Raw genomic sequence first — 14,597 nt, forward strand, 5'->3', positions numbered from 1 at the left:
AAGGGTCACATGGCAGAGCCAGAATTCTAGCCCAAGCTTCTCTGACTCTAGACTTAGGGCTTTTAAAAATATACCCTGCTGCTTCAGAAGATCAGGTCTTATACCAAATTAGATTTATGACTGAGAGGAGCAGAGCAAGTGACCCATTTGTTCTCCTAAAGGCCTGTAAGATGTCCTCTTCCTCCAACTTGAATGTCCTGCTTGGCATTCATGCTACTGAAGGGCTGCAAGCCTCATAAATCCTGCTATGGCACAGGCTCCTGGGAACTGCCTGATAACTTTTGTCGAGCAAGTGACTTACTGGGAAGATACTTTATTCTTCCTTTTATTTTTATTTATTTATTTATTTTAAAGGATTTTATTTATTTATTCATGAGAGACACACAGAGAGAGAGAGGCAGAGACACAGGCAGAGGGAGAAGCAGGCTCCACACAGGGAGCCTGATGTGGGACTCCATCCCGGGTCTCCAGGATCATGCCCTGGGCCAAAGGCAGGCGCCAAACCGCTGAGCCACCCAGGGATCCCTTTATTCTTCCTTTTAAAGTAAATAAAACAGCAAAGAGAAAAGAGTGACAGAGGAGGCTTCCATGTCTGCCTTCCCATCGGCATAGCACCTGCTTTATTGTGGTTGTCCCCCCACATTCCTCCTCTCACTGGGGTTGTGCCCGGCCAGGTGCTTAACCCAGCAACTGGGGTTCTGACCCATCGCCCCCTCTTTGGGTGCATTTCTTCCCAGGGGAGGCCCTGGGGTTCCTGCTCTTCTGCTTTGCTTCCTCCCAAAGCCTGCCTTGGAGTTCGTCTCACCTCTCCTCCTTTTACTGGTGTCTTTGCAGCCTACAAAAGTCCTGGGCATTTATACTTTCACCAAGCGGGTAGCCTTGGAAGAGATGGAGAATAAGCCCCGGAAACAGCAGGGCTACAGCACCGTGTCCCATTTCAACATCGTGCACTACGACTGCCACCTGGCTGCCGTCAGGTAGGCCCTGGCACCTGCGCCAGAGGGCCCCTCAGGAGGCTTCTTCCTCCGGTGTTTCCATCCAGGCCTGTGTCACTTCAGAGGAATGGGCAGCTTGCCCAGGGCCCTGTGCTAGGAGGGGATAGGATGCCAACTGTGAGGTTTTCGTCTCAGGGAAGTAGGGTGTCATGCCTTAAACCATGGTCTGTAAGCCATTCATGCTATATGACTAGGAAAATCCACTTGGCTTTTGGCCTCAGGGTGGAGAAAGCAACCTTGCTTCCCTGAAGCAGTGAAGCTGGTATTTACCATATTGTAATGCAAAGAGCTTGTTCTCTGTGGAGTCAGGTGCATGGCCTAACTTTTTTCCTTAGTGTTAGCAAACACTTCTCCATCCCCACTTGCCCAGGTGCTTGGTTGCCAAATCAATTCCAGTGGTCACTTTTCCCTGCTTTCCTCCCAATCCAGGCTGGCTCGTGGCCGAGAAGAGTGGGAAAGTGCTGCCCTTCAGAATGCCAACACTAAGTGCAATGGACTCCTTCCAGTCTGGGGGCCCCATGTCCCTGAATCAGCTTTTGCCACCTGCTTGGCAAGGTGAGTGTTGAGCAATGTGCTTGGCAGAAAAGGGGGGTGGTCCCAGGATATGGGGGAAAATCAGCAGCTGTTAGCTCAGCCTAAAGGCCTGTCACTGTCATTGGGAACCCTGGTCTCTGTATGCTGGCAGGGAAGCCGTTTGGCAAAGGGAGGAACCTAGCTGCGAGAAGCCAGCACCCCCATGTCTGGTGCACCACATGGAACTTCTGGTTGTCTGCTACCTCTTCTCCCTTCTTCATCTTGGTGCCTAAGACACAGGACCCTGACTTTGTTGTCAGAGCTAAAATTTTCAGATATCTCTTCTGCGGTGTGTGCTTCTAAGGTTTGAATAATGCAGACAGCTCAGTGGCATGGGGAGATATCAGGCTGCTTTGAAGCCTCCCTCATCCTCAAATCCAGAGTAGAGTTCCTAAAACTTGGAGGAAGTCCCCGTTCTTGCCGATGCTTTGAGGAGTGGTGCCCAACCCTGAGTCTTATCAGAAGGCTCAGGGATGGAAAGATACCTGGCAGTAATAACGATGGGCAATGTATTGAAGTGCTTACCGTGTGCTGTTACTATACACATTCTCTGGATGAAGAAATTGAGGCATAGAGAGGTCGAGTAAATTACCTGAGGTCACAGAGTGAAGCAGAGTGCATATATTGAGTAGAAAATTATCTTTCATTTGGGGGTTGAAGAAAAGATTCTTAGGGATAGATCACCTTGTCAGAATGCATGCCTTCCACATTTCTTTTTCCAAGATGTACTTCCAGGCTTGGCCATGATATGTTATGTGACATTTGTCCATCAGGAAGTGCCCTCCTCCCAAAACTGGCGAGTTCTCAAAGCTTAGAGAGCATCACATTCTATCACGGCAGAAATGGAAATGTCCTCTGCTCCCATCTTGCTGTGGGCTCCAGCTCCTGTCCTTGGCTCTCCCCTTCACCCCTCTGCTCATGTGACCTTTGCAGCCATCAGGCCATGTGGCGCCCAGGGAGGCTCTGCCTTCCAACTTGGGCTTTCCCCAAGGGAGCTTGCTTTGTTCACCACGTTTGTTCTGCTGCCTCCTAGGCACAACACTTACCTCCAGGAGTGTACGGGCCAGCGGGAGCCCACGTACCAGCTCAACATCCACGACATCAAGCTGCTCTTCCTGCGCTTCGCCATGGAGCAGTCGTTCAGCGCAGACACCGGCGGAGGCGGCCGGGAGAGCAACATTCACCTGATCCCGTACATCATTCACACTGTGCTTTACGTCCTGAACACGTCAGTATCTCACCCCCCATGGGCACCTCTGCCCAGCCCACCTGCCCAGCAAGGTCTCCGCTTTCTCACGTTTGCCTGAGTTAGCTGCAGACCCAATGGCTGACCTAAGGTAGCCTTTACTAAAGCATGCATGTTCATCTGCAGCTTTTTAGAGTCATACAGAATAAGGTGATATGGGTGACTTCCTTTCCAGATCAATCCAGCTCCCCTTGTGGGCATCCGAGGGCTGTGTCCTTGGACTGACTCTCAGCCCAGAGGGGAGCTGGAACTGGCCAAGGCCAGACCTGCCAAAAGACCTCCTTAGCTTCTACTACACCGTAGCCTCTAATTCTTGCGGGACTTGGTGCTCATGGATGGGAGAGGCGGTGGGTCAGAGCCCCACGCCATCACTGTCAAGGGCACACCAGGTGTAACAAGGTTTCACAACTGGGGGCTGTGGCAGAACCAAGGACCCTTCTCATAAACGGAAGACCGGACTTGCTATCCCTGTTTCCTCGCCAGTTAATAGTGCTCTAGCAAGTCAAGGGGCAGGGTATGTTGGAGATTATCTGAGAAAGTCAGCTAATAGCCAGGAGAAGAGCAGGCTTGTATTTTCATCTGTGAGTCCCACATGGAACAGTGAGGCTGATAATGAAAAGTGTAATTTTAAAGAAGCATTAGGATAGAGAATAGTACTTGTTCATTTTCAGCCCAGATTTTAAAAGCGAATTAGGAGATTTAACATACTTTAGCTCTTAAACACTTTTCTGCTTTACCCTGTTTTCCAACAAGTCTGACACCTGCATTGGGCGGGGAACTGGCCGGCTGCAGAGAGGCCGGGCACGGTCCCCCTGAGGCAGTTGCAGGGCAGCTTGGGCGGCAAGGACAATCCATCACTTGTCCTTTCTGGTCTTCTGTCTTCAGCAATATTGTTTTCCTCTTCCCTCCCATTTCCTGGGGTGATAGGAGGCTGGCTTCCAGACCGCAGCCCTCATTGTGAAAAAGATGCACAGGCAGGTCTCATCAGCACATGACATCAGCTGCTAAGCTGTTGGGACCGTCAGAAGGAACACCCACATCATCAACAGCACAGATGCTCGCACTCTCCAGACTGCTGCAGGCCTAAGCAGTGCTAATTACCGGTGTTCGTGGGGCCTTTGACAGAGCCCTTGGCCTTGTGGAGACCTGTCTCTTGGCAGCTCTGAGGCAGAGTGCACCGCTCTACTCCAGGGGGGAAACACAGCCCCAGAAAGGCAGCATGATTTGCCTGGCAGAAGAGAGCCAGTGACTCCCGGTGGCACTGGTTTTCTCAGGCGCCAGATACTAGTAACTCATGCTCAAGTTGCTTGGTCGGGGAGGGAGTCTGCTGTGTCCTAGATGTCTGGGTCAGAGGCTGACCTGGATGTTTCATGAAGAGGCACTGCTGCCCATCCGCAGACCGCTTCCCTAGCTGGTCGCTTCCTCCTGGTGTGAGTGTGGTGCCTGGGTGGCACATCTGTGCACACGGGCAGGTAGATCCCACCGTGAGCTGGAGCAGAGTTGGGCAGGTACTACAGTGGCGGAGAGCTTCCGACTCCTAATTCCGGAAAGTCAAGTAGGGTATGTCCATCTGTGCCATCCGTATCCATTCTTCAGGTGCAGAAGGAAGCAGTGTGTCCTTAAACCATCCCTACCTGCTTTCCCATAGTCCAGTGTCTGCCAGTGGTCTCTGCAGGCCTGGTAACTTTGATCCTCGTGGCTACTGGGGTCGAGTTTTCTTTCTTCTCCCACAGGATGAGGTTAGACCATCAGGTGCCCTTGGTGTGAGAGCATCATCCATGTTATAGAGTCAGGAATTTGTGATCAGGAAAGCCTACAGTGACGTCTCCACATAGCTCCAGTGGCTGCTTGTGGAAGCTGGGGAGGGAGGGGCATTTACAAGGATCGGAACATGGAAGGCTGGGTCGGCATCCAGACTGCCGGGGTTCGAAGCCTATTTCTTCCATTCCCCACTGTGACTTTGTGCAGAAAGCTCCGTTCTCTGCATATTCATCTCCTCTGTTGTTTCCCCTTTTCGGAGTTGGGGTACTGCTGGTACCCCTGAGTTCTGGGGCCCTTGTCTGGGTTTAGGTAAAGTGATCCATTTCAAGCTCAGAGTGGGTGCCTGGTGGTGAGTTAGTGATCACTTCATCACTGTAGGCAAGAGGGAGAACAGAGCAGTGCTTGCCCAGAGTTAGCTATTCAAATGGAGGAGGGGACATAGATGCACAAGGAAACACCGAAGCAGAGTGCCCAGAGAGGGAACTGGTGGAATGTCGTGCAGATAGCCAAGCTGTGAGGACTGCGTGGGGCAAGTGAGAACACAGGCTGGCTTGTAGAGTCAGATTCTGGGCTCACCTTGGCCCCCTCACTTACTGACTTGTTGGCTTTGGCAAGGTCCCGTCGTTTCTCTGGGCTTCTGATACTGTGGTAAAAACGTACTAGCTGTCACCTTTCAGGGTTGTTAGGGCATTTGATGGAGTGTTTGTGTATGTGCCCACCATAGCCAGGGGCTCAGGAGCCAGGAAGTTGTTTGGAATTGTTTCAGAGCCGAGCTGGGGGTTGGTGGAGGCAAGGAGAATGCCACCAAGGAGGGCTTGGAAGGGGAGAAGCAGCTCTCGGAGAGGGGGTGGCTGTGTTCCATGATCCAAGCATTGCTGAAGCTGGAAAGATGAGATATTGACCAAATCTCCTTCCGTCTTGCTGCTGGTGCCTTGTTTGTACCCTGGTTTCATTGTGTCCCTTTTGTTACAGAACCCGAGCAACTTCCCGAGAGGAGAAGAACCTCCAGGGCTTTCTGGAGCAGCCCAAGGAGAAGTGGGTGGAGAGTGCCTTTGAAGTGGACGGGCCCCACTATTTCACAGTCCTGGCCCTCCACATCCTGCCCCCCGAGAAGTGGAGAGCCACACGTGTGGAAATCCTGCGGAGGCTGCTGGTGACCTCTCAGGCCCGGGCAGTGGCTCCAGGCGGAGCCACCAGGTCAGTCCCTGCTTCGGGAGGTACCGTCCTCTGGGCTGCCTAGTGTCTGCATGGTATATCCCTGTGTGCTAAGTGAAGGGCCTGCTCGTCTGGGCCCGTCGTGAAGGGCCTTTCTGTCCCTTCTCAGTCTCCGTCTGTCATGCCAATAGTCTAGACCCAATGGCTGGTAGGTGCTTGGCCACCTCTGGGTCTCGAGTTTAGCCATTTAGGAAGGTGGAGCCAGGCTTTAGTCTGTGGAAGAGTTCAGAGAAGCAGCCAGCCAGGCATAGGGTGAGATGACTGATGAGAATTAGGGCCAGCAGGGAGCTGGGCAGGTAACTGGGTTTTCCCAGTCCTGGCTGGCCTTAAACTGGGAGGGCTCCTGCATGGCTGCACTAGGGATTTTCTTTTCTGATCATGAAAAGTTCATTATCGCATCTCCTTGGTCATATTGCTATCGCATCTCCGCCATGTTCCACGAGCCTTTCTTTTTCTCCTGTTCATGTGGACACGTCCCAAAGAAGGAACAACGTATCAGGAAGGAAGTGTCTCTGTTTTCATTACCTTGTACTGGGATTTGGGTCAAATGGGCGGCATCTTTAGAGAAACACCTGTAAACCACAGGAAGCTCTTTGAGATGACCACACGGATCTCCACACATTGCACAGACTCCAAGGGCGCTGCTCTAGGCCCGTGGTGACCCTGACGGTCTCTGCCACCCCTGGGCTCCACCGTAGGGTGTAGGTTTGTCAGCTTGCTTCTGCCACTTCCCTTCTGGAAGATCCATCTTGTCTGCTTTTGCTGGGATCTGAGGGAACATTTCCACATTCACAGGCCAACAAGGGAGCAGAGGAGGAGCTTTCCAGCCCCTGACCATGACAGACCAAGGGGGGAGCAGCCGTGTGCCTACCTTGGCACCCCTGGTATCTTCTGTCTACCTGGCTCTGATAAAGCCAGCATTGCCAATCACCGGCACCTCCCACCCTCAGAGAGACCAGGTCAGGGCTCCGTTGTTGAGCCCGGCCAGTGCCAGCTGCTTTGTGCAGAGGAGGAGGGGGCAAGTCTTGCCAGCTTCCTACCTGACCTCTGCCCCCATTCCAGACATATCACCTTCCAGTGTTTCCCAGAGTCCAAAGCATTCATGCTGAACTAGCTGCTTGAAATCAGAAGTTAGATCGGAAAGATACCAGGTTGTTGATAAGCCAGGCTCAGCCTGTATCCATGGCACAGAAAGTGGCTGTTGCGGGACAGTAGCTCTCAGTGGCGGGTGTGAAATCTGAACCCACGGGAGCTGTTTTGCCTTCAGTGAGGAGACCAGAATTCAGTACTGTCTCGGGCAATTTAGGAGAAGCCTGCGTGGCCACAGCTTACTCAGGAACTCCAGTGTGGGCTGTGTTCCCGAGCTGCCGTTTTCTCTGTGGCAGTTTAGTCACCTTTGCTAATTAGCCTGAAATAATTAAGTTGGGCAGGTCACTCATGGTTCCTGCTTACTACAGCACAGCAGCCGCCAAACCTGGCGTGGGGTGGAGGCCCGAGCAGGTGCCCCTGAGACAGAGCGGGGGAGGTGGTGGGTGTGAGTCCCATACTAGGATGCCCTCCGAGGAGAGACCGAGAGGGCATCATCCTGGTGGTTGGGCAGTGTCCCTTGCAGGGGACTTTGTCCTAAGTCAGTGATGGGGTGGAAGGCAGTAGCCCATATAAAAATTCTAGGAATGTGCTCAAGAGAAGAGGACCTCTTCTGCATGTTTAAATCGAAGGGAAGGTTCCTCTGCCAGGAACTTGCCGGTAGTTAGGCCTTGGACTTTCTTAGGCTTCCGTCAGAGCCTTATCTGGCGTCTTGTGTGCAGTGTGCAGAGGAGCGGGTGTCCGCCTCGGCCCCAGGCCTGCCTTGCAGCAGACTTCACTGTCGGCTATAGAGTCCGCTTGTGGGCCTGGTGGGGAGAGTGGGTGCTCTGGAGGCTGTTGGGCCGCAGGGACAGAACAGGAAGAGCATTGTAGCAAACAGAATTGCCTCACTCTCTTACTGTTCACATTTACTGGATGTAGGTATAGCCGGCCCACCCCATGCTCAGCAGTCCTTCCCCTTGAGGCCATGAAGGATAGTCCGGGCTTCTCTGATAATAAATAAGCTCTCTGCCTGTCTGTCCCTCCTGATTCTTATACATACACACACTCTAATACCAAGTTTTAGCTCCTTTAGTTATGGGCTTTGTTCTACTGTGTAGTAGGATCCAGAATTTCCGTGATAAGGGTTCACCTGGCCTTCACTTAATGCAGATGTGAACGCAGTTTGCAAACAAAATCTCTTGTAGATCCTGGGTGGTAGAAGCCGAATCCTAGTCCCGATCTTTCACTGCCGGTGCAGAGGGGAGGTCCTGGGTTCTCTGTGTTCACAGTGGCTTTACCACCATGATGGTCATTGTGCCTCACACCAGCAGAGTCTGCTAAGTGGGCAGGGGATGGGGTCACAGGCCACCCCTGGCATTCTGAGGGCCCGTTGGCCTTTCATCCTGCACTGAATCACTAGGCTAAGTGGAGATGGTCCTGGGCAGAGGCAGAGGGGTGTGGTGGCAGCTCTGGGATTACCCCAGGATTTAGGAGGTGTCGGTTGCACCCTCCGTCCTAGATATTACTCTTGCTCAGCACTAGCCCTCCCCCCCCCCCCCCCCCCCCCCTTCAAACACAGCCATGGTTGCCAAATCCCTTATTGGGCTGGTTTGGGTCTGCTGACTGTTCGTGAAAATGTGTCAGGAGGAGCGTCAGGACTGAGGGAGAACCGTTTCCTGCTTCATTTATGAGGTCCTGTCAAGTCCAAGAACTTATGTGGGACTGAACACAGGGATGCAAGGGTCTCCTTGGCATGTCTTCCAGGCAGTGGTCTTTGGTTGCCACGTGCCCCTTATGTTCCCCCACTTCTGATTCACCCCGGTTTTCGAAGGGAGTCTGTACTAAGGATGAGTACTTCATGGATCATTGGGTCAAGGCTTCAGAGGTTCTTGCCCACAGCTGCTTTTCTCAGATGAGATAGGTGGCTGGAGTGGAGTGGCGTGCAGAGTAATGGGGCTCTGGCCTGTCCTTGTGTGTATCTGTCTGGCGTCTTCATGGGCATGCTATGGGATTTTCTTTTCCAGGCTGACTGACAAGGCAGTGAAGGACTACTCTGCCTACCGCTCTTCCCTTCTCTTCTGGGCCCTCGTCGATCTCATATACAACATGTTCAAGGTAGGCCTGACTGGCTTCTGCGAGGGTGTGAAAGTTCTGTGCTGCTGGCTCTGAGCCAGCCCCGTGTCCGGGTCGCTGCTCCTCCAGTGGCCTCTCACTGGAAGCAGACCACCTACTGTGGAAGGGGTCTACACTGTACCTTAGAGCCTTCCGTCTGTGACATATACCTGGAACCAAGGCCGCTCCTGTCACCCAGTTTCAGGCCTGCCACAGATCATCCCTGGTTTGCTTTGTCTCCTCTGTCTGGGGAACCTCATTGCATTGTGTGAGTGTGACTCACTGCAGCCCAACTCATAGGGACCCTGCCTTCTGCCTTGAGAGAACCCTGGCATGGTGTTCCTTTTACAGACTGAATGGGACAGCTCAGTTGAAGCATGGTGAGAGTGTCCCTTTCCTGGGGGGGATACAGGTGTGACCTGTGCAGGAAGAGCTGTCACTTGTAGCTTATAGGTCACATGACGTGGTGCATCATAAAGGGGTTGCAAGAGGAATGACACGAGACTTTGCTGTTCCTAGAAGCAAAACACGTCCTCCAGGGAAACTTTGATGTATGGAGGGGGCGGGGGGAGAAGGGCTGTTTTTTGGCATTGAGACAGTAGGGACATTAAGTAATCCAGCCCCTGGGCCTGTCTCCTGTTGGTTCTTGTAGAAGGTGCCTACCAGTAACACGGAGGGAGGCTGGTCCTGCTCTCTAGCGGAATACATCCGCCACAATGACATGCCCATCTACGAAGCTGCTGACAAAGCCCTGAAGACCTTCCAGGAGGAGTTCATGCCAGTGGAGACCTTCTCGGAGTTCCTTGATGCGGCTGGTCAGTGTCAAGGTTTTATCTTTCAGAGATCTCCTGCAGCAGAACCCGTGTGTGCCACAGGGGGGCTGGTCTTAGCTTGCATCTTCACAGCAGCAGAACTACTGGGAAGAACCAGCCTGTTGGTCCCCCCCACATGGTCTGCAAGAGAGATGGGGACACCAGGCCCCTGGGAGTAAGAACAGCAGCTGGGACATGTGGGGACTCTGCATCCTAGGCCCTGTGCTGCTCATGTGTTTGAGGTGGATACTGTGTCACCCCCACTTCATAGATGGGGTAACTGAGGCATGGACATTAGATGTTTCCTGTGGGGCATACCTGGAAAATAGGTAGAGTCTCTTAAATTCTTTTAAATTCCTGGCTGTTTCTCACAGTCTCAGAGAATTAACATGGAGCTGACCTGTCTTCTTCCTGCCTCTTGGGGGCTGAGACTTCTTATGTCACAGCTACCCTGGGGAGTTGGAGAAGAGTCCAACTCTGATTCTGAATACCATTTGGTAAATGGTAAATATCAAAACAGAGCAAAGAGCATCTTGGCTTGGAAGAACAGGGGTAGCACTTTGAACTGTTGTCCTGAGACACCCTTAGACAGTCCTTCATCCCATACCTGCTGAGGACAATTCTAGTTCTCTCCTGGCTACAGAGGCTGTGTACAACACATGTGTCATCCTCCTCACAAACACATTAAAATTTGTTTGCATCTCCTCAGCAAGCCCTGGGTGACAGCCGAGGAGGTGGTGGAGAAAATGCACCAGGGTGCAAACCTCAGGGCCCTGTCAGGCCGAGAATGCTGGGACACCAGAGTCCCGTTGTCGGCCTTGCTGAAGTCGGGGGGTGGGGAGGGGGGTGGAGGCTCCCAGAGCCAAGGCTGAGGGTGCAGGACCTTGCTTCACTCCTGTGTCAGCTTGTTGCACTTTTCCCTCATGTTCATTGTGAGGATTTTGTGAAGTGTAAGGAAGCAGGAAATAATTCTTCTCAGACCCTACTATCAAGAGAAAGCCTGCACTAGCATTTGTCCATGCTTTAGGGTGGCCTGGGCGGAAGCTGAGCACGGCCACGGGCCTCTGTCAGCCTGTTGCCACACCTGTGATCTGGCGGTCCCACGTCGGCACTGCCCAGCACGGTTCAGAAGAAACGTTAGCCTCGACGTTTCTTCCCAGGAGTGGTCCCTGCCGATGAGCAGCTGACCTGTGTACTGCCATGTCACCCAGGGCTCTAGGGAATGTCCGAACAAAGACTGTGAGTGGGAATGGAAGAGTCCGAGCAAGAAGGAGGAGGTGGCAGGGGAAGGAAGGTGTTTGCCTCATTCAGGGCTTCCCAGCCGCCCTGCAGCTGGTGGCAGTGCCCCTGGCCGGAAGCCGGGGAGAGCGGGAGCCCAACAGGCAGGGGGAGCCGGTGGCTTCACTCACCAGGGTCTGGTTTTACAGCATGATTTTATTACTTTGTTTAAACTGGTAGAAGATTTCAGAACATCTGACACACCCTACTCAAAAGCAAGGGCAAAACACCTTCCAGAGCCAATAAGGGGTAATGATCGGTGCCAGCCTTCCCTCTGCCAGCGCAGATGCTGGGGAAGGGACTTGAGTGGGAATGTCACCAGGCCTCCGGCTTAGCCGCTCTGTGCCTGTGAAATGGAAGCACCCTGCTTGGTGAGGGAGGTGTGGGGGGCCCACAGGGCCACTGAGCCCCTTCTGTGCGCTGGCACCTTCACATACACGGCCTCATTTAGACCCACGGCAACTGAACCGGGACTCGTTACTGTGTCCGGTTGATGGTTGTGGAAACAGAGCTCTTGAGCTTTGGCAGCTCGTTGCAGGCCCTGGGACTCATGGTTGGAACGAAGCCCAGCTAAGCCCAGGGGCCTACTGTCCTGCTCCCTTCCTCTCAGCCCTTGGGGGCACTGGTTTTAGCTTTTCCTTGGCCCTGGCCCCTCTGAGAATATGCTGAATGCTATGGACTCTCTCCCCCCAGAAGACCCCTCTGCTTTGCAGTCAGGGTCAGACTGGAGCCCCCCTCTGCAGTCCCCCTCTGCAGTGGTCCATGGCCCCAGATTAGAGCCTCTGCCCTGGGTGGCCATGGGGTCAGCCTCCCCCACATTAACGCCTTTAAACACCCAGTGGTGCCCGTTCTAGAACACAGCTGACTCCTCTGCCAGAACGAGAGTGCTTGCTCGGTGACTGTCTCCCCAGGGAGCGGCTGTGTTGGAGCTTGTCGGGGCACACCGTGTTCTCTGCGTGGATGGGGCAGCTGTGACTCAGTGGGGCTGGGGGCCCTGCGTGCCTGCGCCTCACCCCTCTGCCCGCCCCTGTTTTCCAGGCCTGTTGTCAGAAGTCACCGATCCCGAGAACTTCCTGAAGGACCTGTTGAACTCAATCCCTTGAACATCATGCGGAAGCTGCCGTTGGCAGAGACCGAAGCTAGCTTGCCTTCCATCCTCCGTGTTCTTCCCTCCTGTGCATTGACTCCCCCCACGGGACGCTGCAGCCTCACTCCTCCCTCCCCCCTCATGTCTTCTTGGAGTGGCTTGGGGTTTTTAGGCTTCCTGTTTTATCTTGTGTGTGTGGTGCACTAGCTATGAAGTTGTCTGTAACCCAAGCCACGGAAGGACGTGTACATACCTAGGAGCCTCGACCTGTCCTGGCCGACTCAACACTTGAGTGTGCGCATCTTGAGAAATAAACGAATGACTGAGTACACATTGAAAGAGGAGGTGTTGCCTGCTGCTTAAACCCACCCTCGGCGCCCCTGGCCAGCTGCTCTCCTTGGCCACGCGGCCCCCTCCCGCACGAGCACAGGACGACTGCCGTGTCAGAGTCACCGTTGGTAGTACCAGTGGAGCCCGTCTGCTCTTGGCCGGCGAGCTGGGGCAGCACGTTTGCGGAGTGTGAGCTTTCCTCAAACAGACCCCTCAGCCTCTCTTAGTTTTTTGGCCTTAAGAGCTGGAACCCAAAGACTCGTGGAGCCGATGAGTTGGTCCTCGGCCGGAGGCTGGCGTGGTGGAGTAATCCTGCCAGCTGTGCACCGGAGAGCTTTTGGCGACTTTGCTTCGGGCTTGCTGTGTCAGGGGAGGGCCTGGGGCTGTCTTCGCACTGGAATAACGAGTGGCTGCCTTTCCCTGAGCTGCTCTCTGCTGGGTGTGTGTGTGTGTGTGTGTGTGTGCGCGCGCGTGTGTGCATGCTCGTGTGCTTCCAGTCTTCAGGAAAGAGCCTGGGAACAGGCATCCTTTGCCCAGGGCCACCCCACCAGTAGCTGCCGGGGCTGCGGGCTTGTGCCCCCAAAGCTGTGCCAGCCCCATCTGGGGGCCTTGAAAGCTGCTTTGCCGTCCCCCTGGGCAGCAGCCTTGTTATTAGTGAGGAAGCAAAACTTGCAAGGGCCTCTCCCCAGATTCTAGGGCAAGGCTACGCCAGGTGTGGCCTCATGGGGAGGAAGAGCTTGCTAACGGCCATCTTTTGTTCCCTGGGAGCCGCTCTGCCAGTTGCTTCTCTGAAGACCGCCTCTTCTGTCTCGATGCCCAGCTCGTGTCGAGGCTCCTTCCTCTGGCCAGACCGTTGGGGAAAGGAGATCCCTCTCCACCCCCTTAGAAGACTTCCACATCCCAAGGACTTGGTGACCCTCCCTCAGAGTCCCTAACTGGGCGGCCACGACAGGAGTGTCCTGCTTGGGGGTTTGCCAGAGAGACAAAGGCGATTTATGGCAAGAGCCCAGCTGGAGGCCCTGGCAGGCAAGAGTGCGTCTGTGCCCGCGTGCACAAATGCACGTCGGTGTTGGTGCTGGGTGAGGGGCTTTCTGGGGGACTGACGGGCTCTGGGGAGGGGCGCAGCCGCGTGTCAGGCTCTCACTCTGTGCTCAGATCCCAGCTTTGCCGCCTTACGTGTCTTCACAGCCTCACCCATAAGATGGGATTGTGGGCAGCCGCGGGAGAGGACGTCGCCAGGTGTATGTGGGCTTCCTCGTCTGCTCTGTAGTCGGGAAACTGCTGCTCTCGTTAAGGAGTTCATTTTCGGTCTACGTGACCTGGCTTTTTTCTTTAGCAAAGATCCAGGTTTCAGCTGAGGTCCAAGTGTGTCTAGTGAAGGAGGATGAAGGACCTTGGTGTTAGGGACACGTGCTCCTCACACCGACCACAGCGCACTCACACCCACTCTCACCCTGCATCTCCCGCTGGCTCGTGGTCCCCCAAGGGCCTGTTCCAGGCACACGCTCGCTCACGTGCAGGATTGCTATCCAGAACATCCCAGCAGGGAGAGATTGGAGCAGCTTCATCCGGGGTGGCAGAGCCAGAATGGAAATCGGGGGAAGGGGCCAGGAGAGACTCTCACGATGTCACCTGCCGACCGGGTGTCGGGCCTGCTGTTTGACACCATCATAGCCTGAGCCACCTTCACGGTGACACCTCAGGGCGTCGGGAGTGTTGACGGGCACCTGCACAAGCATATCCGCAGCCTGGCTCCTTTGGCCTGCAGAGCCAGAGTCCCCAAAGCGCGTTGCAAGGTGCTGGTTTATTTTTCTCTGCCCTTCACTTCTGGATTTCTTGCAGAAGCCTCAGGGAGTTCTGATTTCAGCCCAAACACCGCAGCCCCTTGCTCTCCCTGTGACAGCTTTCCTAGTGTCCATGTGGACCACTGCGGTGACATCCTGGTCCCAGAGTGCTGGCGTGGCCGCCCAGGTCTGTGACAGTCCCAGGGTGACTGGTACCTTAGGCAGAGCTTGGGCAGGAGCACAGACTGGCCTAGGGAGAGCCCCTGTCTCCTGACAGCAGTGTCGAGGGACCCTAGGCAGACAGGCACTGGGTCCCTGCCTTCCTCAATGGACAGC

At 54.4% G+C, this 14,597-nt stretch overlaps 1 protein-coding gene across 7 annotated transcripts in view; it reads left to right on the forward strand.

Moving 5' to 3' along the window:
• UBR4 (ubiquitin protein ligase E3 component n-recognin 4) overlaps nt 1–12,486 on the forward strand; it is a 133,976-nt gene extending 121,490 nt beyond the window's left edge. For all 7 annotated transcript variants that reach the window (XM_041766729.1, XM_041766730.1, XM_041766734.1 and 4 more), the window contains 7 exons: nt 835–977; nt 1,425–1,550; nt 2,602–2,796; nt 5,548–5,772; nt 8,883–8,973; nt 9,623–9,785; nt 12,099–12,486. In XM_041766729.1, the coding sequence (XP_041622663.1) occupies nt 835–977; nt 1,425–1,550; nt 2,602–2,796; nt 5,548–5,772; nt 8,883–8,973; nt 9,623–9,785; nt 12,099–12,163 (1,008 nt within the window). In that variant the 3' untranslated portion in view covers nt 12,164–12,486. The remainder of the gene's footprint in view (nt 1–834; nt 978–1,424; nt 1,551–2,601; nt 2,797–5,547; nt 5,773–8,882; nt 8,974–9,622; nt 9,786–12,098) is intronic.
• The last annotated feature ends 2,111 nt before the right edge of the window (nt 12,487–14,597 follow it).

Source organism: Vulpes lagopus, chromosome 8 (genome assembly GCF_018345385.1).
Source record: "Vulpes lagopus strain Blue_001 chromosome 8, ASM1834538v1, whole genome shotgun sequence".
NCBI lineage: Eukaryota > Metazoa > Chordata > Mammalia > Carnivora > Canidae > Vulpes > Vulpes lagopus.